This window comes from Condylostylus longicornis, unplaced genomic scaffold (genome assembly GCF_029603195.1).
Source record: "Condylostylus longicornis isolate FDR11 unplaced genomic scaffold, ASM2960319v2 ptg000069l, whole genome shotgun sequence".
Taxonomy (NCBI): domain Eukaryota; kingdom Metazoa; phylum Arthropoda; class Insecta; order Diptera; family Dolichopodidae; genus Condylostylus; species Condylostylus longicornis.
Genome location: NW_026578037.1, coordinates 321,198 through 347,675, shown reverse-complemented (window position 1 = coordinate 347,675; position 26,478 = coordinate 321,198). Strand labels below are relative to the sequence as shown.

Genomic DNA, 26,478 nt, shown 5'->3' with positions numbered 1-26,478 from the left:
TAATTCGTGTAAAAGCAGAATTGGGTATATTAATTTATCCTGCAGACCTTGCAAATAATTATTCCAACTGTTTAAAAACTAGAAATAATAAATTACATACTCAAAAGTCTTACCGATCTTTGAAATCTGTCAATTAATATCATGTTTCACGATAAAAACATATTATGTCAAATTTTAAATCTACAAATATTCTATTTTGAAACAACATTTTACGACTACTAATACTACAATCCAAGCAAACATGGGATTTTTTTACAAAAAATTTTTTAAATAAAGGTTTTTGATACATTTAATTATATATGTACAAATGTAGGGTTTTGATTCTACTACGACTTTTTAACCTGTTTTTTTCTTTTATAGAAAGGTTTAGCAACATGTTTATTATAGCAAAATGTGGATTTCCACAAGAGTACAAATGTAGGATTTTGATTCTACTACGACTTTTTAATCTGTTTTTTTCTTTTATAGCAAGGTTTACGAGTAGCAACATGCTTAATATAGCAAAATGTGGATTTCCACAAGAGGAATAAAACCTTATCGTTAGTTAAATTTTTTAAAATTTTCCAAATATATTTTTTTTTTTTTTTTTTTTTTTTTTTTGTTTCCTTGTTATTCCCCTTGGGAACATAGGGCTTCAACATAGCCTCTCCAACTTTCTCGGTTTTGTGCCAATCTTTTTATTTCGGCCCATGTTTTGCCTGATTGTTCTAGCTCCTTATTTACACTTCTTCTCCAGGTCTCCTTTGGCCTCCCCACATTTCTTTTTCCTTGGGGACTCCACTCAAGAGCCTGACGCGCAACCGATGTTGTTGGGCGCCTTAGAATGTGGCCAATCCACTTCCATTTTCTTCTTCTTATTTGTATATTTATTGGATCTTGTTTCGTCATCAGCCACAGCTCTTGGTTCATAATTCTTCTTGGCCAGAATATTTTACATATAATTTTGAGGCATTTGTTTACAAAGACCTGGATCTTCTGTACATTAGCTTTGGACACCAACCATGTCTCACTTCCGTAAAGCAGCACCGATTTAACACACGCGTTGAATATTCTTATCTTGGTTCCGCGTGCTATGTGGGTTGACTTCCAGGTTGCCCACAACCTGCCGAATGCACATCTTGCCTTAGTGATTCTGTGCTCTATGTCCTTATTAGTTCCCCCATCCGTTGTTATTGTGCTGCCCAGGTATTCAAACTCGGATACTTCTTCAATGGGGCTACCCTGTATGCAGATGGGGGCTCGACTCGTGCCATTAATTCTCATGTGCTTTGTTTTTGTTGTGTTTATTTTGAGACCGATTTTTTCTGCTTTTTCAGCCAACTTATTTATGACCATCTGCATGTCTTCGGCTGAGTGAGCCAGTAGCACGACGTCATCGGCGTATTCTAAGCTTTGTAGCTTATGTGTAAGCTGCCAGTTGATTCCCTTACGTAGTGATGCTGTCTCCCTCATACATTAAAATTTTCCAAATATATGGGTATATTATATTCTACTATCAGCTTTTCGAGCTATTACTGATCGAAATTTTAGTCAATGATTTTTAAATGTACGAAATGAAGTTATTTCTAAACATCATCCGCTAAAACAGTTTCTTTTAAAATACCTAATTCACTTTTGTCAAATTTGTAATATGGTAAATGATATTTTGAGATGTACTGATTTTCAGATTTCTCAAAGTTCAATTCTCTTTCTTTCCTAGAAGAACATATACAGGTATGAAAATGTTTTGAATTTTTTGCAAAATAATAAATATATGAAAATAATAGTTTGCAAGTATGTAGTTGTTTCAGTAGAATACTTGAATACCTTAAATCTGCCTAGATTATGTTTAAATTATTCCATTTAAATTAAATATTAAATTAGGTTGTACTGTAATGTTAATGAGAAACTTATTCATAAAAAATGAATTGTATAATGAAATAATGCTAATTACTCTAGGAATTCATCAAAATATTATACAGTATAAAAGTATTTACCGGACAGATTCATTTTATTCCACGAATTACATGAGATATACGCAGGATCTCATTTTCCGTTCAATTTGGTTAAACATCAGTTTAACGATATATAAATTTCTAATGCAAAGCTTTGGATTAACCTATACAAGTGGCGATTTACCTATATGTTTGTTCGATAGCTATCAATTCTGAAAAATTATTTAAAGATTTAAATTAAAAATAATACACTTCAGTAATAATACATAATCGATGCTGTCCTAAACTGTATATGAAAAAATTTTTGATAGTGTTTATGATTTTTGATTTTTTTTTTTTAAATTTAATTATTTAACAAAATAAAAATTATTTTAAAATATTGTTATTTGGGAAGTCTGATGAAGCTTACAAAAGTACAATAGAAATAGAATCATCTATGTATATGCTTTGTACGACCTTGTATAGTTTTATATATTTTGTTATATCTGAAAATGTGGTTTTATACACTGAGATTAGAGTTTTGTTCATATTCACATAGTTTATAAAATAATTTGAAATGTAAGGACTGTGTAAAATAATAATAACAAAATAAAATAGTTACAAATATCGCAAAAAACCGTAATATCGAGTTTTCGGTGGGAACGCACTTCTCCATTTTAGGGAAGTGTAAATAAACTATTTTTAGTAAACTGTTTGCTGTCTGTCTGTGTGTGCACGCGCGTATCTCAAGTTCTGCTGAACCGATTTTGATAAAATTTTATTTATAAGTTTATTTCAACTATGGCACAGATTAATTAACTTTTGGGATATATAAGGGAACTGCACTTTTTAGCGGGCCCGTTTTACATTTTCGATCATTATGAAGAAAATATTCGCGAAAAGATTTATTTGAAATTTCATGTATAAGCTTCATTCGACCGTCCGCAAAACCTCCTAACTTCTGGAAGAAATCAGGAGTCAGCAACTGGACGTTTTCTATGGGCCAAATAAACATTTTTGCGTATAGAAAGAGAAATAATCTACTGATTTCATTGAAATTAAATATTTAAATTTGAAGTATTAAAACAATGAATCTGTAAATTTTTTTGGAAAGCTCAGGGTTGGAAAACTGATGTTGGGGCTGATTTTCCATTTTTTGTCTTATCAAAGGAACGAATTGATGGAACTTATTGAAATTTAATATTTAAGCTTTGGTTGTTGTTACTTTTCGTATAATTCTAACGGCACAAAATGAAATTACTAAGAGCCAAATTTACATTTTCTAGGCATGTTAACTATGTAAAAGCTTATTAGAGTCCTTAAAACTGTAAAGAAGTATTTAACAGGCATTTTCATAACCTTCTGGAATACTTTTGCTAATCTAGACAATATATACATTTCGGTTGGTTATGAGCTGACCACATCAGATTCTTTTTGTCATACATTAATTTGAATAGTCATTATTTTATTTATTAACTCTTTTATTTATTATTTTATTTTCTAAGAATTTTTAACTTTCATGATCGCAAGTTATCTATTTTACAATTATTTTGCTAAATAAATCATGAAGTCAAGTTTAATTAATATTAAGCTATTACGTAATTATTTTTGCTAAAATTAAAAATTAATAATCAAACATGTATGTGTTTACTTTTAAGATTTTCTATGTATTTCATGGTCTTAATATTCTACTTTTATTTTAGTAATTAACGTGCACGTATACATATATTAACTTTTTATATGTATCCGTATCTTTTTTTTATTTACTTAGGTTGAAAAAAATAATAGCTTTCACCTGTTGATGTTATATGAATTAGAAATACAAATAAATTTACAAGCATATGTATGTATCACATTCTTACGTGAATGAATTTACTCATACAATAAATGTATTATATATATGTACGTACATCTTCTGTATTTTAAAATAATGAAGTATAAAGATCTTCAACAAGTAAACTACTACATTTATAATGGTTCAGAAAAATTATGTTCCAATTTTTTTTTTATTTTCTAGTAACAGGTGTGTGTACTAACATATAAACTATAAATTTTTTTATATTTAATAATTAAAACATTAAAAAAAGTGTTGTGACTAAGTTATTTGAAATTATTAGTTATTATTCGTTTTTTTCAGTTGTAGATTGCACAATTTTCATTTGAACATGCTTTTTTAATATACATATGGTAACCATGTACTAATATTTTGCATTTAGTTACAATGAAATATTATATTTTTTAGAATTAGAACATAGTGTTATACAAAATTACAACTTCAGTTTTTTTAATGAAAGAAAAAAACCTTAAGTTAACAGAATGTAAACCTTGCATTATAAACCTTTAATTTTTACCGACGGCCTTGTGTAAACGGTAAACGGTAAGGTAGGTTATATGATGGCAACAAATTTTGCATATTGAGTTTTCGGTGGGAACGCACTTCTCCATGGTAGGGGAGTGTAAATAAACTATTTTTAGCAGCCTGTCGGTCTGTCAGTTTGTTTGTGCACGTTTGTATCTCAAGTTCGGCTGAACCGATTTTCATGAAATTTTATATGTAAGTTTATTTCGACTATCAGGCCTCGGGAACTGGACTTTTTAACGGGCCTGTTTTACATTTTTCGTCATTTTGAAGAAAATATTCAACAGATTTTCTTGAAATTTCTTCAAGAAAATCACGCGTCAGCAATTGGACGTTTACTATACATTTTTGCGTATATAAAAAGAAATAATGAACCGATTTAAGTGAAATTTAATATTGAAATTTGAGGTGTTAAAGCAATAAATCTATAAATTTTTTGGAAAGACCAGGGCTCGGAAAGTGGTCCGGGGGCCGATTTTACATTTTTTACTATATCTACGGAACGAATTAATGAAATTTCTTGAAATTTAATATTGGAGTTGTGGTTGTTCCCAGAAGTTACTGACGAACATTTCGTATAATTCGGACGGCACAAAATGTAATTCTACTAAGAGCCAAATTTATATTTTTCTAGTTGTAAATTGTAAGAAGTGTTTAAAAGGCATTATATCCTGATTTATAAAAATCTCTATAAGAAAAACTACTTTTAAAATGTCTATTGAAACATAATATGTTGAAAAATGTAACTGGAGAAGTTTAACAATTTTCATAGATAAAACCTAATTTACCTTGACTTAATGATTTTAATAAACTGTATACATATTTGTGTATATTGAGAAATGATTAACTAGAAATTGCATTTCGTAGAACTTAACTGTGCCATAAATTACTTAAATTTTCCCAATTTTACTCGATGAAACTAATATATCTATATTATTTAACTTGTAATAGAAAAAAACAAACTTTTTAAATATATATATAATAAATAAAATGTAAAAGTAATTAAAAACAAGAACATAAATTTTTGTAACCTAACAAAAATTTTATACATTTACTATTTTTTATCAAATTGTTTTGGAAGCTACAAAACTATAAAGCCATTTTAAATTTAATTCAAAACTCCTTATATTTAAATTATATGTCTGTTGATATATAAAATATATATTTGACCAAACGACAAATAAGTCGAACATTAAATTTAAAAATTCAACAGGGAAAAACTTGTTTGGATTACCATCACAGATTTTATCAAACTACAGGTTTTAACTTTACCTGACATTTGTTTCAAAATATCTGAACTAATATTGGGTTTAATTTTTTAAAATTCGCCAAATCACTAGTTTCATGTAATTTTGAGAATTCAACAAATTCGACTTCATTCATCATTCTGAAGTAGAGTAAAATTTTGAAATTAAACATCATGCAGTTTTCAATTAATTCATAGTTGAAATCATGAGAATTGACATTTGAAATTCTAAGAACAAAATTTTTTGAGAAATTTTTTTTTTTTTGTGTTTTGCAAAATTCGACTTTTTCTTTTTTCAATAAATTGAAAAATCTCTTTTTTTTTTTAATTAAGTTTTTTAATTAAGTTGTTAAAAAAATACATAAATAGTAAAATACTTTTTAAAATTTCTTTCAGCTGATTGTGTTTTAAAATTTAAAATCCAAAAAAATAATATGAATTTCAAGATTATAGTTTTGGTCACAGACAAAATAGGGGTTGTGCGGAAGTTCAACTAACCAAGCCTTCTAATTTCAAGGATGTAGCTGTAATGCGTAGGCAAAAAGGGGTTGTCCTCAACCTGTACATTGTAACATATTTGTAGGCACAAAACTCGAAAGCTTTTCGTAAAACTTGAGGTTTTTTTTTCTATAAACTTTATTGAATCCATTTTTTTTCTTATGTACTATTTTAAAAAAAGTTTCAAAAAAATTTATTTACATATAAAATTAGTATAACTAACTTAGCAACTTTTTGTTTCTTGCACTTAGTTTTTAAACACTTTTCCAAAGAAATTTTGAAAAAAAGTATGCCTATACGTGGACATGTTCGCAAAACTTCTTCATTTTTGAAGATAGAAACTTGAAATTAATACGTACGTAGATCTTTACTAACAAATTTTTAAAAAAGTTATACCCCCCCCCCCCCCAATAATAATAGTCCATTTCGTTAGAAGAAATTTTTTCTCCACTTCCACCCCTTCTCAAGTTTTTGCCTTTTGAATTTGTAAAATTCGAATTTTTAGCACCTTATATTTCCAAAACAGTAAGCTTTGCAAATTCTTATAACGATAAATTCCATGCTTCTAAAAAGTATAATTATTTTTTTTAACTGACGATACTTTATACACTGAATTCATTTATCATCCTAAACGTATGCAATTTTTGAAAGAGATGTTTAATTTTAATAATATTGTACATCGCTAGATTGCTTTTTAAAAGTAGTATTTTCATTTGTTGAAGGGAAAAGTGCTACATTACAATTCTTTGCTTTTAGCTAACTGTATTGTTCTATAATCTACTGAAGGACTGCTAATTGTTTAAAATTACATTTAAGTATAGGATTTCATATATATTTTTTCAGGAAAATTGTTTCTTTTTTTTTATAAAACCGAAAATTAATTATATTTCTAATATGAAATTTAAAAATCTTATTCTAAATTTCTTTCTAATTTAGTCTAAAATCTAACTAAACTTAAAATCTAACTTAACTAAAATCTAACTAAACTTAAAAAATTAAAGAGATAATACTCGAAGTGCTTCACGCATGCGGTATTTCATTATTTAGAATTCTTCTTTTAGTTACCAGTAACTTCTGCTAATGAAAGTATCCCTATTAGGTATATTCATTTCAAACTTTAAATTACTATAGTTCAAACACGATGAGTTGTTTTAACCTATGGTTTTGTATGTAACCCGACAATTATAATAATATAATATAAAGACATGCGATATCTTAGGCAATATCCTGGATATAACCTCCATTGTTAACCTACTAAGGGTTAGTAAAACTGACATTAGACTTTTTTAATTTACTCCCTATGGCGGTAAAATATATTTATAAATATAAATACGAGTATAATAATAAAATATACATAATAATAAAATTATTACACAATATATTGTATTATACAATAATACAATTATAATAATACAGTAAAATATATGTAAATATATATAATAATACTCTGGCTTTTCTTCAATTGTCGAATGAATCTTTCTCCTCTTACTTTTACTTGAATATATTCAAATAAATAGCTTGAATATATTCAAAGATATCGGCTTTCGCTAGGGAGGAGTTGTGGAATATCATCGAATCGAGCCACCCGCAAAAAAACCAAAATATTTCATTGTCATCGAACTTAGAAATCCATTACAAAATCTGAAGCCTTGTTAAAATAACTTAAAACTCGGTTAGAAAATCCGAAACATCCGACGTGAGTTAATACAAAGGTTGTGAAAATGTTAAATCGAGCAATAGTTAATTATAAAAATCATCACCTTTTATTGTTCTATTCTAATTTAGTAAACCATAAAAGATTACCTTGTTGCTTTACGAAATTTTATTTTATTGCAAAATGGTTATGATTTAGTTGCAAAATATTTAAATAAATTAATTACAATTAATTAATTGTAAAACTGGAAAACAACAAAATATTGGTTTGGTTTATATTCTATATCATATTTATATCAAATATCATTGTATTAAAATTAATATATAGCATAATTTCATTGGCAGAATAATGAATGTTTAATTCTTTAAAATTTTAAGAAAGTTATACTTTCCTTGTATCTCTTAAAACATAATTTTGATTAGAGATCCACTGGATTTGATTTTTCCTAAAAGTTCTAAAAAACTAACTGAACACTAAACTGAAAATAAATTTAATTTCTAGTGGAACTATACTTTCTAGCCAGATTAGGTTTATAACTGATCTGATTTCATCAGATGCAGATTGATTTGTCCAAAAAGCTTTTTTACGCTTCATATTGTCAGTTGGGGCTAACTATAAAGTTTCTAAAAATTTCGTCAATTTATTTTTCTAAAAATAATAAAAACGTGAAATCAACTGAAAAAACTTGAAAATATCAAGTTGGTACCGGATGTTTTCGAAAAGTTTGCTGGTTTGCCATATTATTAGGCGGAGTTTATAATATATGAATTTTCAAAAAATCGATAATTATGCGAAACATAATTTGAAAAAGTAAAATCGGCCCGTATCTGGTATTACCTGGTAAAAGTAAACCAACTCATTACATGGCTAAAGTAAAATCGGATACAAATTTTGCTTAATATCACGTCGAAATTGATTTATGAAAATGCACAGACAGGCATCTTTCTAAAAGTGGTGTGTTTTGCGTTTCTACATCGATGTGAAATACATTCACCAAAAACACATGCAATATTTGGTGCCATCGCATAACCTACCTTCCCTGTTATATACAATGCGGTCGGTATACATTGATGTTACTTTTCACAAGGGAATGTTTTTTTCGTCTTTTAGTATGTTTTTCATATGAAAGCACCCATTTACACTTAGACGTACCTGAAATATGATTATAAATTTTTCTAAAAATATAAATATAATAATACATTTCTTCTCTGGGCTTCTTTTAAAGTTCTTTAAATTATATTTACGGTAGTAGATTATTCTAGTTGCTTTTTTTATCTTCTTGATATTTAAAAACATGCATATACATATTGTAAGTTAACACATGCACCTATAGCACTAATAGTTTTCAATGACATTTCCCAAATTTGGTTAATTTGTAATATTTTTCTTATTTAAATTAAAGATACTTGAATGTTGAATGTTATGCAATTGAATGTTATAAAATTGAATGATATTATTTTGAAATTGTTGAATTATTTTGAATGTAAGTAAGGACATAAGAAATAATAACCGTATTAAAGATTGCGTCAGAAAACAATCAAATTCTCTTTAGTAAGGAAAAGTTCCAGAAAACAACAAAGATTGCGGTTCACAATTGGAGTCAAAAAATCCTCTTCAGTATGAAAATGAAGTATGAAAACAACATATTACTGTTTATTACTTTTTTATCTCAACACTGTGGCCCAAAAGATCACACATGAAACAGCTGTAAACCAAGAGTGATTATTAAAGGCCTTTTCATAAACGCAGTATATCGCGATATATATAGCGAGAACTGCACTATATTTGTATTCGTGAACAAACATTGAAAATCATCTTTGTTCAAAAACATTGCTAACTTATCACAAAAAAAATCTGATGTGGTCAGCACATAACCGACCGCATTGTGTATTGTCTAATTAAATGAAAGTGTTACAGAATATTATAAAAATGTCTGTTAAATACTTCTTTCCAATTTTTAGAACATTAGTAAGCTTATAGTTAACAGACCCAGAAAAATGTAAATTTGGCTCTTAGTAGAGTTTCGCTTTGTGCTACCCGAATTCCCTGAAATGCTCGCCAGTTAGTTTCGGTAACAACCAGATCTCAAATATCAAATTTCAAGAAATTCCATCAATTTGTTCTGTGGATATGGTGAAAAATGTAAAATCGGCCCGCAAATCAGTTCTCGAGCCCTGATCTTTCCAAAAAAAATATATGTTCATTGCTTTATTATGAGGAATTCATATATTAAATTTCAATGAAATCGGTTGATTATTTCTCTTTATATACGCAAAAGTGTATGTTTGGCCCGTAGTAAATGTCTAGTTGCCGATGCCTGATCTTTACAAAAGATTTACACGTTCATTGTTTTAATACGGGGAATTCATATATTAAATTTCAATGAAATCGGTTGATTATTTCTCTTTATATACACAAAAATGTATATTTGGCCCGTAGTAAAAGCCCAGTTGCTGATGCCTGATTTCTTCCAAAAGTTAGGAATTTTTGCGTATGATCGAGCAAAGCTTATATATGAAATTTGATATATAAGCCGGCCGGCAAATATTTTCGGCCCGCAAATCCGTTTTCGAGCCCTGATCTTTCCAAAAAATTTATATGTTCATTGTTTTAATACGAGGAGTTCATATATTAAATTTCAATGAAATCGGTTGATTATTTCTCTTTATATACACAAAAATGTATATTTGGCCCGTAGTAAACGTCTAGTTGCCGATGCCTGATTTCTTCCAAAACATACGAATTTTTGCGGACGGTCGAGCTGAGCTTATATATATAAAATTTCAAGTAAATCGGTTGAATATTTTCTTCAAAATGTTCAAAAATGTAAAACAGGCCCGCTAAAAAGTGCAGTTCCCGAGGCCTGATATATACCAAAAGTTGATCGATCCGTGCCATGGTGGAAACAAACTTACATATAAAATTTCATCAAAATCGGTTCAGCAGAACTTGAGATACACGCGTGCACACACAGACCGACAGACGGACAGACGGACAGACCAACAGACCGACAGGTTGCTAAAAATAGTTTATTTACACTTCCCTACTATGGAGAAGTACGTTCCCACCGAAAACTCGATATGCAAAATTTATTGCCATCACATAACCTACCTATTGTTTACACAATACGGTCGGTAATAATTTAAATTATCATGGTTAGCGCAGTTAAATGAGCTGTAATTTTGTCTTACTAATTTTTGCGGTTTTTTAGGAAATCGTCTGTTAATTGTTGTACTTAAAATAACAAAATTTCTTTTTGTTTCAGTTTCCTTTTTTTGTTTTTCTTAATTTCTATTTTTCCTGAAATAGAATTTTTCCACTCTTCGGTCCAAAATAAATATGTTTTTTTTTTTTTAAAGACATTTTTTGTTCATGAACATAATACTGCAAATTCAAAACAGCAAAAGTTTTTATAAATCTGTTAAAAATATATTGCGTATGTGTTATATAATAAAGTTGGGTCAAACCAATGGTTTGTATTGTACCACTTTTCCCTTCAGCAAGTGAAAATTCTGCTTTTAAATACAGTCTATGTATACCTATCACACATTCTAAAAATTATTTTCATTCATATACAAAACTCTTTCTAGGATTGCATATATTTAGGATGATACATACATGCAGTCTTTGAAATAAAGCAAAAATTAATATAAAGAGGGGTTAAAATAATGCTCGATTTTAAGGTTTAATTATGTGAGTTAAGAAAAATAATTATATTTTTTAATGTCATGGAATTTACCGTTAGCTTTTTGTGTTTATAGAAATTTGAAAAAGCTTGCGGTTTCGGAAATATAAGGTGTCAAAAATTCAAATTTTGCAAATTTCAAGAGGCAATAACATAAGAGGAGGGGAAGGAGATGGAAAAAAATTTTCTTCCAACGAAATGAACTATTTGTTAATGTCTAAAAGCCCATAAAATTTCAAGCTTCTACAGGTTGGGGTCTAGAAAATAAACAACATCAAAAATTTGGAAAAAACGGACTTTAGATAATGGTAAATTTGAGCGGCCATTTTGTTTTTCTAAAGTTAACCTTTAGTATACCCCGCTAGAGGAAGCAAGCCACTGCCTTTCTGCGTTTGCAAAATTTGAAAAATCCTTATGGCTTCATTGCACTAAATAGTTAAAGAATGGCATTTTTAGGGTCTCGGGGGGGTATAATTTCTAAAGGGGGGTAGATAGATAAAAATTTTGTTCTACGAAAATAAGTTTCTAGTAAAAATCTATGTACGTACAAAATTTCAGCTTTCTATCTTCAAGGGTGTAGAAGTTTTGTAAACAGACACACGGACAGACGGACGGACAGAGTGAAACTAATAAGCACTTTTTTCCAAAAATTTTTTGGAAAAGTGCTAAAAACATTATTGTTTTGCAGTATTATGTTTATGAAAATATCTTAAATCTTTTATAATTTCTGTTTTGGTTATTAATTTAACATTTCGATTTTAAAACCCTATTACAGTGAATTATAATAAAATATTTTATTTATAATTAGATTTAAAATCCGGTTTCCATCACATTCTTTTATCTAAAAAGGATAGGTAAGAGACGGCATTTAATATAAATAAAGGCAAGTATGAGTTCTGTAGTTTTCCATTCCTTGAATTTTCCAGCGAGCCATAGATGACGTCTTGAGGAATTATATCGGGAAATCCTGTCATATTTATATCAATGATATAATATTTTCACCAGGCGAAAAAACCCATTTAGATGTTAAAAGAATTTAAAAACGTTACGTAATATAGTTATGCGTGTTTTAGGAGAATAATCTACTTCTCAGAAGTAGAATCTCAGTGCTTCTGCCCTATCGCGATTATTAACACTAGAACTACCAACAATTGTTGTATACCTATTTCTACCAAACCGGTCAAAATGACCGGTTTGATATTTAGTTAATTTAATATGAAAATTGAAAGCAGAGTTTGAAAGAACATAAAATATATTTCATTCTAACATTGCAGGTTCATAAAATATTTACTATTTAGAGAAAAATGAGTAATATTATTTGTTTCATGTTATTTATTATTGGTATCACCACATTTCTTACATATAATTAGTTTTAATATGCATTTCCCACAAACATGTTTTTTACAACCAGCACATATATTAATAGTTTTATTTTCATTACAGAAACCTATTTGGCACGTTTTTCGTATATTACAGATTTTCGGGGTCGTCAAGAGGTCAATTAAGTTTTGCAGTTCAGGTGGATCTTTACACTCTGTGGAAAGTTCTTCTGCTAATTGAAACAGAAAATCTTTTCTTGATATATTTTCGCCAGTTGTTACCTTTTATAAAACCCATGCATTTATTACCGCTAAATCGAGAGTGTTAAAAAACACTTGAAGAGGCCATCTTCGAGATGCTGATTTTACACTATACTTTCTGGCCATTTGATCCGTCATGTCTACTCCACATTTTGTTTTATTATAAAATGCGATAGTTTCAGGCAGTTGTTGTTACTTTTTTCAATTGACACAGAAGTGTGTTTGGTACTTCGAAGAAGTACTTTTTTGGTTGCCTTGCTTTTATATATTGTCAAAGTACAGTTACCTGTTTTATAAATTTGAGATGAAAATCGAGGTAAATTATCCTTTTTTTGTTTAGCCAGTTCCGGCAATTCTCTTTTATTACCACGAATAGTTCCAACCAATGTAGTACATTTTTCCAATAATTTTAGTGCCAGTGATTTACTGGTAACATTTCTTCCAGCACCGGCATATTGTTAAATTAATTTCAGTACAACAAACTCACTCAAAGGAATTGATGATTGTCTTGTTTCGTCCTTCCCCAGATAGGGGAATCCATTTATAATATATTTAGTTTAGAATAAAGCTTTTATTTTAGTCCAAATAGTTCCATTATTTGCAATTTCAGTTTGTTGACAGTAACTTTCATCCGAAGATGACGACAATTTCAAAATTCTTCTTCTCGTACGTATATTTAGCATGTTCTCTTCTTCACTATTGCTGTCTGAGGAAACAAACACATCTTTTGTTTCTGATTGATCCTCTGAAATTTCTGCAGGATCAATATCATCTTCGGTATCCGAAAGGTCTTCTCTTATATTGGTTATGTCCTCTAAGATTCTAGGTATTTTCGAACGTCTCGGCATTTTTAGGGTAAAGTTTTATAACTGGATAAAAATATTCTAAATATATTTTCCCTTTTTATAATAAAAATATATACTACTTCCAGTAATTTCTGGAAGTTTTTGTAATTTTTTCACATCAAAAACGTTAAAAATAATGACCGGTCATTTTGACCGGTTGGTATATATAGGTATAGTACATACGTATATCAACAAATTGGAAATGGAAAATCAAAATAATTTAATATATTATTAAATACATAATTTTAGAAAAAGTCATACTAACCTCATAAAATATTAAATGAAATTTAAGGAGAAAATCTTGTGAAATAGTCATACAACCGGTCATTTTGACCGGTCGGTAGTTCTAGTGTTAAAAACCATTCGAACTTATAACGGACGAATCCTCAGGAGTATTTAGTAAACCAATTTAGAACCCCAAAAATTATTTTCCGAAAAAACGTTAAACACACTATTAATTTAAAAACTTTGAAATATTACTTGAAATGTCCATAACTTTGCATAAACGCCGATGTCACAAATGCAATTCACCACTTGACAACTTTATCCCAAATTGAAACGGAATTTTTATTAATTTTCCTAGTTTAAAATTTATTTACACCAACAATTTCGTAATAGATTTAATAAATGAAAACGGAAAATTAAAATTAAATGAATCAGATAGACATGATAAATACAGAGCATAATAGAGCACACAGGTCTATGCAGTAAAACTTGAAACAGATGAATATATTAGAAATATGAGGAAATATAAGGAAATTGTTAAAATCTCTAGCTATCAACTGCAAAAATTCTATAAAAAATAAATTCCAACACGAACCCCGAAACCGTAAAATGGGAGAGCACTCATTCCAAACCTTTCGGGAAATATCCTACATGTTGATATTTTTATTACGCACAATCAACACTTTCTAACATTTGTTGGAAAACTTCTGATTGTTTGCTGTACCAAAGAACAACAAAATACTATTGAAACTATTGATTTAGTCACATAGAAATACGATAGTTCGGTTCATTCTATTAAAAATGAGAAACCAATAAATATAGTTCATCAACACCCTACGGAACAAATCGACAAATTGAAAGCAAACCGAAGAAAAAGCTTTCAGCACATTAAATTCGAATTCTAGCACAATAAAGTTGAGTCATGCCAATGGTTTGTAATGTAGTACTTTAAAATTAATTTAAAAATCTTATTCTAAATTTCTTTCTAATTTAGTCTAAAATCTAACTAAACTTAAAATCTAACTTAACTAAAATCTAACTAAACTTAAAATCTAACTTAACTAAAATCTAACTAAACTTAAAAAATTAAAGAGATAATACTCGAAGTGCTTCACGCATGCGGTATTTCATTATTTAGAATTCTTCTTTTAGTTACCAGTAACTTCTGCTAATGAAAGTATCCCTATTAGGTATATTCATTTCAAACTTTAAATTACTATAGTTCAAACACGATGAGTTGTTTTAACCTATGGTTTTGTATGTAACCCGACAATTATAATAATATAATATAAAGACATGCGATATCTTAGACAATATCCTGGATATAACCTCCATTGTTAACCTACTAAGGGTTAGTAAAACTGACATTAGACTTTTTTAATTTACTCCCTATGGCGGTAAAATATATTTATAAATATAAATACGAGTATAATAATAAAATATACATAATAATAAAATTATTACACAATATATTGTATTATACAATAATACAATTATAATAATACAGTAAAATATATGTAAATATATATAATAATACTCTGGCTTTTCTTCAATTGTCGAATGAATCTTTCTCCTTTTACTTTTACTTGAATATATTCAAATAAATAGCTTGAATATATTCAAAGATATCGGCTTTCGCTAGGGAGGAGTTGTGGAATATCATCGAATCGAGCCACCCGCAAAAAAACCAAAATATTTCATTGTCATCGAACTTAGAAATCCATTACAAAATCTGAAGCCTTGTTAAAATAACTTAAAACTCGGTTAGAAAATCCGAAACATCCGACGTGAGTTAATACAAAGGTTGTGAAAATGTTAAATCGAGCAATAGTTAATTATAAAAATCATCACCTTTTATTGTTCTATTCTAATTTAGTAAACCATAAAAGATTACCTTGTTGCTTTACGAAATTTTATTTTATTGCAAAATGGTTATGATTTAGTTGCAAAATATTTAAATAAATTAATTACAATTAATTAATTGTAAAACTGGAAAACAACAAAATATTGGTTTGGTTTATATTCTATATCATATTTATATCAAATATCATTGTATTAAAATTAATATATAGCATAATTTCATTGGCAGAATAATGAATGTTTAATTCTTTAAAATTTTAAGAAAGTTATACTTTCCTTGTATCTCTTAAAACATAATTTTGATTAGAGATCCACTGGATTTGATTTTTCCTAAAAGTTCTAAAAAACTAACTGAACACTAAACTGAAAATAAATTTAATTTCTAGTGGAACTATACTTTCTAGCCAGATTAGGTTTATAACTGATCTGATTTCATCAGATGCAGATTGATTTGTCCAAAAAGCTTTTTTACGCTTCATATTGTCAGTTGGGGCTAACTATAAAGTTTCTAAAAATTTCGTCAATTTATTTTTCTAAAAATAATAAAAACGTGAAATCAACTGAAAAAACTTGAAAATATCAAGTTGGTACCGGATGTTTTCGAAAAGTTTGCTGGTTTGCCATATTATTAGGCGGAGTTTATAATATATGAATTTTCAAAAAATCGATAATTATGCGAAACATAATTTGAAAAAGTAAAATCGGCCCGTATCTGGTATTACCTGGTAAAAGTAAACCAACTCATTACATGGCTAAAGTAAAATCGGATACAAATTTTGCTTAATATCACGTCGAAATTGATTTATGAAAATGCACAGACAGGCATCTTTCTAAAAGTGGTGTGTTTTGCGTTTCTACATCGATGTGAAATACATTCACCAAAAACACATGCAATATTTGGTGCCATCGCATAACCTACCTTCCCTGTTATATACAATGCGGTCGGTATACATTGATGTTACTTTTCACAAGGGAATGTTTTTTTCGTCTTTTAGTATGTTTTTCATATGAAAGCACCCATTTACACTTAGACGTACCTGAAATATGATTATAAATTTTTCTAAAAATATAAATATAATAATACATTTCTTCTCTGGGCTTCTTTTAAAGTTCTTTAAATTATATTTACGGTAGTAGATTATTCTAGTTGCTTTTTTTATCTTCTTGATATTTAAAAACATGCATATACATATTGTAAGTTAACACATGCACCTATAGCACTAATAGTTTTCAATGACATTTCCCAAATTTGGTTAATTTGTAATATTTTTCTTATTTAAATTAAAGATACTTGAATGTTGAATGTTATGCAATTGAATGTTATAAAATTGAATGATATTATTTTGAAATTGTTGAATTATTTTGAATGTAAGTAAGGACATAAGAAATAATAACCGTATTAAAGATTGCGTCAGAAAACAATCAAATTCTCTTTAGTAAGGAAAAGTTCCAGAAAACAACAAAGATTGCGGTTCACAATTGGAGTCAAAAAATCCTCTTCAGTATGAAAATGAAGTATGAAAACAACATATTACTGTTTACTACTTTTTTATCTCAACACTGTGGCCCAAAAGATCACACATGAAACAGCTGTAAACCAAGAGTGATTATTAAAGGCCTTTTCATAAACGCAGTATATCGCGATATATATAGCGAGAACTGCACTATATTTGTATTCGTGAACAAACATTGAAAATCATCTTTGTTCAAAAACATTGCTAACTTATCACAAAAAAAATCTGATGTGGTCAGCACATAACCGACCGCATTGTGTATTGTCTAATTAAATGAAAGTGTTACAGAATATTATAAAAATGTCTGTTAAATACTTCTTTCCAATTTTTAGAACATTAGTAAGCTTATAGTTAACAGACCCAGAAAAATGTAAATTTGGCTCTTAGTAGAGTTTCGCTTTGTGCTACCCGAATTCCCTGAAATGCTCGCCAGTTAGTTTCGGTAACAACCAGATCTCAAATATCAAATTTCAAGAAATTCCATCAATTTGTTCTGTGGATATGGTGAAAAATGTAAAATCGGCCCGCAAATCAGTTCTCGAGCCCTGATCTTTCCAAAAAAAATATATGTTCATTGCTTTATTATGAGGAATTCATATATTAAATTTCAATGAAATCGGTTGATTATTTCTCTTTATATACGCAAAAGTGTATGTTTGGCCCGTAGTAAATGTCTAGTTGCCGATGCCTGATCTTTACAAAAGATTTACACGTTCATTGTTTTAATACGGGGAATTCATATATTAAATTTCAATGAAATCGGTTGATTATTTCTCTTTATATACACAAAAATGTATATTTGGCCCGTAGTAAAAGCCCAGTTGCTGATGCCTGATTTCTTCCAAAAGTTAGGAATTTTTGCGTATGATCGAGCAAAGCTTATATATGAAATTTGATATATAAGCCGGCCGGCAAATATTTTCGGCCCGCAAATCCGTTTTCGAGCCCTGATCTTTCCAAAAAATTTATATGTTCATTGTTTTAATACGAGGAGTTCATATATTAAATTTCAATGAAATCGGTTGATTATTTCTCTTTATATACACAAAAATGTATATTTGGCCCGTAGTAAACGTCTAGTTGCCGATGCCTGATTTCTTCCAAAACATACGAATTTTTGCGGACGGTCGAGCTGAGCTTATATATATAAAATTTCAAGTAAATCGGTTGAATATTTTCTTCAAAATGTTCAAAAATGTAAAACAGGCCCGCTAAAAAGTGCAGTTCCCGAGGCCTGATATATACCAAAAGTTGATCGATCCGTGCCATGGTGGAAACAAACTTACATATAAAATTTCATCAAAATCGGTTCAGCAGAACTTGAGATACACGCGTGCACACACAGACCGACAGACGGACAGACGGACAGACCAACAGACCGACAGGTTGCTAAAAATAGTTTATTTACACTTCCCTACTATGGAGAAGTACGTTCCCACCGAAAACTCGATATGCAAAATTTATTGCCATCACATAACCTACCTATTGTTTACACAATACGGTCGGTAATAATTTAAATTATCATGGTTAGCGCAGTTAAATGAGCTGTAATTTTGTCTTACTAATTTTTGCGGTTTTTTAGGAAATCGTCTGTTAATTGTTGTACTTAAAATAACAAAATTTCTTTTTGTTTCAGTTTCCTTTTTTTGTTTTTCTTAATTTCTATTTTTCCTGAAATAGAATTTTTCCACTCTTCGGTCCAAAATAAATATGTTTTTTTTTTTTTAAAGACATTTTTTGTTCATGAACATAATACTGCAAATTCAAAACAGCAAAAGTTTTTATAAATCTGTTAAAAATATATTGCGTATGTGTTATATAATAAAGTTGGGTCAAACCAATGGTTTGTATTGTACCACTTTTCCCTTCAGCAAGTGAAAATTCTGCTTTTAAATACAGTCTATGTATACCTATCACACATTCTAAAAATTATTTTCATTCATATACAAAACTCTTTCTAGGATTGCATATATTTAGGATGATACATACATGCAGTCTTTGAAATAAAGCAAAAATTAATATAAAGAGGGGTTAAAATAATGCTCGATTTTAAGGTTTAATTATGTGAGTTAAGAAAAATAATTATATTTTTTAATGTCATGGAATTTACCGTTAGCTTTTTGTGTTTATAGAAATTTGAAAAAGCTTGCGGTTTCGGAAATATAAGGTGTCAAAAATTCAAATTTTGCAAATTTCAAGAGGCAATAACATAAGAGGAGGGGAAGGAGATGGAAAAAAATTTTCTTCCAACGAAATGAACTATTTGTTAATGTCTAAAAGCCCATAAAATTTCAAGCTTCTACAGGTTGGGGTCTAGAAAATAAACAACATCAAAAATTTGGAAAAAACGGACTTTAGATAATGGTAAATTTGAGCGGCCATTTTGTTTTTCTAAAGTTAACCTTTAGTATACCCCGCTAGAGGAAGCAAGCCACTGCCTTTCTGCGTTTGCAAAATTTGAAAAATCCTTATGGCTTCATTGCACTAAATAGTTAAAGAATGGCATTTTTAGGGTCTCGGGGGGGTATAATTTCTAAAGGGGGGTAGATAGATAAAAATTTTGTTCTACGAAAATAAGTTTCTAGTAAAAATCTATGTACGTACAAAATTTCAGCTTTCTATCTTCAAGGGTGTAGAAGTTTTGTAAACAGACACACGGACAGACGGACGGACAGAGTGAAACTAATAAGCACTTTTTTCCAAAAATTTTTTGGAAAAGTGCTAAAAACATTATTGTTTTGCAGTATTATGTTTATGAAAATATCTTAAATCTTTTATAATTTCTGTTTTGGTTATTAATTTAACATTTCGATTTTAAAACCCTATTACAGTGAATTATAATAAAATATTTTATTTATAATTAGATTTAAAATCCGGTTTCCATCACATTCTTTTATCTAAAAAGGATAGGTAAGAGACGGCATTTAATATAAATAAAGGCAAGTATGAGTTCTGTAGTTTTCCATTCCTTGAATTTTCCAGCGAGCCATAGATGACGTCTTGAGGAATTATATCGGGAAATCCTGTCATATTTATATCAATGATATAATATTTTCACCAGGCGAAAAAACCCATTTAGATGTTAAAAGAATTTAAAAACGTTACGTAATATAGTTATGCGTGTTTTAGGAGAATAATCTACTTCTCAGAAGTAGAATCTCAGTGCTTCTGCCCTATCGCGATTATTAAAAACCATTCGAACTTATAACGGACGAATCCTCAGGAGTATTTAGTAAACCAATTTAGAACCCCAAAAATTATTTTCCGAAAAAACGTTAAACACACTATTAATTTAAAAACTTTGAAATATTACTTGAAATGTCCATAACTTTGCATAAACGCCGATGTCACAAATGCAATTCACCACTTGACAACTTTATCCCAAATTGAAACGGAATTTTTATTAATTTTCCTAGTTTAAAATTTATTTACACCAACAATTTCGTAATAGATTTAATAAATGAAAACGGAAAATTAAAATTAAATGAATCAGATAGACATGATAAATACAGAGCATAATAGAGCACACAGGTCTATGCAGTAAAACTTGAAACAGATGAATATATTAGAAATATGAGGAAATATAAGGAAATTGTTAAAATCTCTAGCTATCAACTGCAAAAATTCTATAAAAAATAAATTCCAACACGAACCCCGAAACCGTAAAATGGGAGAGCACTCATTCCAAACCTTTCGGGAAATATCCTACATGTTGATATTTTTATTACGCACAATCAACACTTTCTAACATTTGTTGGAAAACTTCTGATTGTTTGCTGTACCAAAGAACAACAAAATACTATTGAAACTATTGATTTAGTCACATAGAAATACGATAGTTCGGTTCATTCTATTAAAAATGAGAAACCAATAAATACATTAAATTCGAATTCTAGCACAATAAAGTTGAGTCATGCCAATGGTTTGTAATGTAGTACTTTTCCCTTCAACAACTGAAAATATTGCTTTTAAAGAGAATTTATGTACACCTACTACGTAAAACTATTTTCATATAAGATACTATTTCAAGGATCAAAAACTGATTTTAGATAACGGTAAATTTTAACGATCATTTGGTTTTTTTAAAGTTCAAATATAGTATGGCGCGGTAGAAGAAGGCAGTCACAATATTTCTGCGTTTGCAATATTTGAAAAAAGTTTCTGCTTTCACTGCAATAAATGGTTAAAAAATATCATTTTTAGGGGAATTAAACTTTTAGAGGAGGGAAGATACGTAAAAATTTTCTACGGAAATAAATTTCTAGTATAGGGATGTATTACATATATAATTTCAGCTTTCTATCTTCAAGGGTGTAAAACTGACAAAGTTTCATTGCACACCAACAAACGCTTAAGTAATATATTCTCCAAAGTTTTTGTTCAAAATACTGCAGAAAAAGATTTAACCACAACAGTATTAATAAATGGTAGAAAATTCCGTTAAATTTTTCTTTATTTTAGATTACTCTTTGTTCTCGTCCTTCGGCTAGAATAATAGACTACTCCTCAGCATGCTTTATTGCCATATCGCAGGGAAAAGTTGTAATATATGAAGAATATTTCTATATTTCCCACACAACGAATCTTACAGACTATCAATTATTACAGAAATTTGAAAAGTTAATATCTTAAGCAACAAATAGAAGAAATATCACATGTAAAGCATACCCTATAAATTCCCAAGCGTATGATTAGATTCATCAATTTAGTTGGTAGTGCTTTAAAATTTATAGCAGGAACACCTGATCATGGGAAACAAAAAATAACGATCTTATTTTTTATTAACCAATAAACGATCTTATTCTGTCGAAATACCTCTTCTACTAAATTCTACTAAATAGTAATAAAGCGTCGTGCCCAACTGAAGCAACCCGTTGTTGCAAATTGAATATTAGATATTAATGATGTACCGCCTACCAAAATATTTGACCAACGACAAAAAACAATGTACGGCACCTTTTTGGTTAAAGTTAAAGACATAATCCGAATAAATGATACGATATATAGAAACAACCAAACCAAGCATTTACACCGAGGTACATCCGCCAAAATTACTGGGTATCTTCATAATTGTATTTAAGACGCATCAGACACATTGTATAGTTTTCTAAAATATCAACAAAATAATTTGACGATGTGCTATGTTCAGAATTTATTTGATGTTGTGTCTGAGGCGTTGTTAACACTTAAATATTTGTCAAATTGTTTCTACATAATTTTTTCGACGCTTATATTATGTCTTTTACATGTTTTTTAATCAAAATCAATTGAAACAAAAAATTTTCTTATTAAAATAAGCAATGGAATAAAAAATTACAAAGCATCAAGATTTTTAAGCTTTGAAATGTAAAGCAATACAATGAGTTTAAGAAAGCATACATTGTATCAAAAATTAATTTGAAATTTAATTTTTTTTCGATTTTGACAAAATCTTACAACTTTTATTTGATGATTCCGAACAAACCCACTATAACACAGTTTAGTCACGAAATAAAAAACTTTCTTTACCTCACCTAAACGAACTCAGCATTGACAATATTAATCATTACATTTTCCGCTTTGATTATACTTCTTTTTTGTACAATCAAATTCATCAACAAAATTACTACAAACAAAGTACAAATTTAATACAACAAGTTCAATGAATTCATCGAAAACATCAAGGAAACCAACGATAACGTGAGAAACTTAACAAAGTTAGGAAGAAGTTAACACATGCACTTGTAGCATTATTACACTTTAATATTATTTCCTAAATTTGATTAGTTGAAATTACGAGTAGAATGTCATTTAAATTCATTTTTGTTATTAAATTAAATACACTTGTTATTAATTTGAAATTAATTGCTTTGATAAGCATTTTCTTTTATTTAACAAAGAAACATAATTATTTGTAAGGTGAATGGGAAATATTAATTTGTATAAATAAATATATTTCATAAATTCAAAGTACAAATCGTACCATAAAATAAAAATACTGCAAGGAGTAGAATGAATTCTGGACTTTTTTATTTGTTTTTTTTTTTTTGCTGGTTCACTTGGTTCTCGTCTTCTATCGGTACCGATCAGTTGCGAAATCATAATAAGTAGTTTTCTTCTTTATTGTAAATTTTTGTAAAATTAAAAAAATTGAATTTAAACAGTAATAGCTTTGTTACATTAAAGGGTATTGAAACTACCACATTTAAAGCAATAGTAAACATTGTTGATGCTATTTTACATGTGATTTAAAATGCAATGGAGCTTATGCGTATACAAAATATCGTATTTCAATTTATTAAAATACCTTCATTTTAAAATTAATAAAGATTTGCTTTAAAAGGTTTATTTTTTTCTATTTTCAGTTCATTTTATAATCTTATCATATAAAAAAATTAACATACAAACTCGGATTCAAGATGCCCAAACCTGTAAGTAAATTTTTTTTATGATGTTTTCAATTTCATATGATCTTAATATTTTGTTTTATTTTTAAATCTATTGACATAACTATAATCTATTAATTTTATCTATTAATTATAATCTATTAATATTTATTCCAAAACTTTTTGAGTTGAATTTCATTAGAGCTATTAAAAAAATTTTCCACAATTGAATTGTAAATCCGGTTTATATCCATTTATCTATCACCGTTTAATTAAAATTTATAAATGTAAAGTAACGAAAAGTTTGTTGAATAGTTCGTACCATATTATTATTCAAAAAACAAACAGGTAATGTAATAGATAACTGATTCCGGATTTCAACTTAAAAGAAAAAAATAAATCCTCAAAATTTTAGGGAGGGGGGGTTGCAGATGTATTTGTTTTCGAGCTACAACTTGTTCAAAAAAATATTATCGGACTTTTTCTGTACATAAATAAATGTGCTTATAACTTCGGAACCATATAACATAGAGTTGTCATTAGGAGCTTGTTTTACAGGAGATTGATTTTTCTTTATTTTATATGTCATATAGTTAATTTGATTTGAGCCACTGTTTTCGAGATACAGCTCGTCGAAGTCAGAAATTTTGTTTTTTTTTTAATTTTTTTTTTTTGTAAATTTTAAAGTTTTGAAAATTTTAATATTTTTTTTTTCTTTTTGTTCGATTTCGATGCGCTACGATTAGAACTAAAAGTTTATCCATATAATATTTTCCTTTATCTCTCATACTGTTATTTTTAACAAATTTTCAATCTCAGTAGATTTAAATTGAAACAAGTACATTTTTATTTTCTTAAGAAAGCTAGAGGGGATTCGAATACCCCTGATATGCACACTTATTATAAATTCAAGGAGCAATCAATCTAAAAGCATGCTTTTTAGAATTTTTAAACATGTGTATTCGTTCGCCGTTATCCCATATTACCGGCGAGTGAAGTAGTAGTACTAGTAGTAATTACGATATTGCTAAACCATCGCGATATTGTTTTATGGAATATTCGAAGTAGTAGCAAGTTCTTTTCAATTTCTTCAGTAAAATTTTTGAAACGGTTTCTCGAAATTTGAAAAAACTTCAGAAATCTGAAAAAAGAAAGTTTTTTTTTATATATTTTGTTACAATATTGTGGGAAACTCCAAGGAATTATTAACACTTTAAAACTATGTCTTTGTTTGTATACATGTACATGATCAAAATATTTTTCACATCTTTCTATTTTCGATATTATTTTGTGAATTTGCGTCAGCAGTTAATGCTACCAACTTAAAATGTTTATGGATTCTATTGTCGTTTTATCAGAAAGGCATTTGAAGTGAGATTTGTTAGACTTTTTTTTATGTCAGTGACGCGACTAACCGTATAATGGTGATTGTCACGACCAGAGAATCAGAAACACTAAAAGAGGAGCATCTTTGTTTCTATCACGCTTACACTCCCGAAAAAATCGTATCTTGAAAAAAACATAGAGAAGTCAAAAATTTCAGGTAAGTTTCTTCCTTTGCTCCGAGCATTGTCAAGCTGAAATTAACATTAAATGCCAAATATTGTTTTTTTTTTTTCCTTAGAAAATTACGCACAGAAGATTTTGTTATTTTATTTAATAAAATTAGTGCAGTTCGTAACCAAAAAATCATAACATATTTAATATTAAACGTTAAAAAAAGAATATTATTTTATAAAGATTTACGTATATAAAAAAAATCTAAAGTCTTTCTTAGTAGAGTTTCGCTTTGTGCTACCCGAATTCCCTGAAATGCTCGCCAGTTAGTTTCGGTAACAACCAGAACTCAAATATCAAAATTCAAGAAATTCCATCAATTCGTTCCGTAGATATGGTGAAAAATTTAAAATCGGCCCGCAAATCAGTTTTCGAGCCCTGATCTTTCCAAAAAATCTATATGTACATTGTTTTAGTACGAAGAATTTAAATATTAAATTTCGATGAAATCGGTTGATAATTTCTCTTTATATACGCAAAAATGTATATTTGGCCCGTAGTAAACGTCCAGTTCCTGACGTCTGATTTCTTCCAAAAGTTAGCAGGTTTCCCGTACGAATTTGTTATTCTATGTGCGAATAAATATGCCATAGCTCACTCTGGGACAGACTACGTTTTTAAATTGCCGTATTACTATAATAATTTATGCAAAATTTCATTACTGTGTTTTCAATATTTTCTAGGATATCGCCAAGCTACTATTGAAATTGTATGGCAGCTACCAGAAGGAGCCAAGCAATTTCAACGACTTTTATCAAACAAATTGGTCCTACTAATATATTCGCTTGTGGAAAATTTCAATACCACAGCTTTTGTAGTTTCAAAGATATAGTCAAATAAATTTTGAGGTTCTATAGCAGATTCAGTATCCAATTTAAATAGCGTTCTAGCATTTACTTGAATAAATCATTTGTGAAAATTTGGTGAACTTAGTACGATTAGTTTTTTAATTATCATTGGGACGCTGACCAACAACATACACTTGAGTGTTTATCTCAGAGCATTATTTCTTAGTGTTACAAACGGTAATGCAAATTTAGTACACCCTTCGAACATATGTTCGTACAGGTATAATTACTTCAAACGACATAATTTTATCAGGACCGGATTTTTTTCTAAGCAAAATTAGTTTGTGTTTGATAAAATATAACATATGTATGTACATGCAATGATTTAA

General features: G+C 28.9%; 1 protein-coding gene across 2 annotated transcripts in view; it reads left to right on the top strand.

Annotated features, from left to right (window-relative positions):
* Positions 1-26,478, top strand: part of LOC129612343 (moesin/ezrin/radixin homolog 1) — a 100,337-nt gene that overhangs the window by 36,747 nt on the left and 37,112 nt on the right. Inside the window, exon 2 of one of the 2 annotated variants that reach the window (XM_055525891.1) lies at positions 23,724-23,789. In XM_055525891.1, the coding sequence (XP_055381866.1) occupies positions 23,778-23,789 (12 nt within the window). In that variant the 5' untranslated portion in view covers positions 23,724-23,777. Of the gene's footprint in view, positions 1-23,722; positions 23,790-26,478 lie in introns of those variants that run through there. The other variant, XM_055525892.1, reaches the window with a different exon arrangement.